The 313-nt window shown below is 50.8% G+C and overlaps 1 protein-coding gene across 1 annotated transcript; it reads right to left on the bottom strand.

The window, feature by feature from the left end:
- Positions 1 to 97: 97 nt before the first annotated feature.
- On the bottom strand, positions 98 to 313 carry CSUI_010721 (retrotransposon ty3-gypsy subclass; the record flags this gene model as incomplete). The annotated part of the gene is made up of 1 exon (XM_068070823.1): positions 98 to 313. A coding segment is annotated over one exon (216 nt), but the record flags the coding sequence as incomplete, so codon positions are not given.

The following is a 313-nucleotide window of genomic DNA, read 5'->3' as shown; positions in this document are numbered from 1 at the left end:
TGGTCTGGTTTGTGCGTTCTGACTGTCCATCTGTCTGTGGGTGGTATGCCGTCGACGTGCAGTGTCGGATATTCAACGACTGGCACAGCTGCTTCCATATTTCACTGGTGAATCCAGGATTTCTATCGCTTACTATTGTTTTAGGGACCCCGTGCAAGCGAACAACTTCCTTGATTAAGAGCTCGGTAATGTCAACCGCTGTAGCCAGCTGGGTGGTGGGTATGAAGTGCGCCATCTTTGTGAGTCTGCAGACCACTGTGAGAATTGCGTCGTGCTTTTCTGATGTGCGGGGGAGTCCTACGATGAGATCCAT

This window comes from Cystoisospora suis (assembly GCF_002600585.1).
Source record: "Cystoisospora suis strain Wien I chromosome Unknown contig_8074, whole genome shotgun sequence".
In the NCBI taxonomy this organism is placed as follows: Eukaryota; Apicomplexa; class Conoidasida; order Eucoccidiorida; family Sarcocystidae; genus Cystoisospora; species Cystoisospora suis.
Note: the sequence above shows the minus strand (reverse complement) of the source record. Positions and strands in the feature narration are given on the sequence as shown.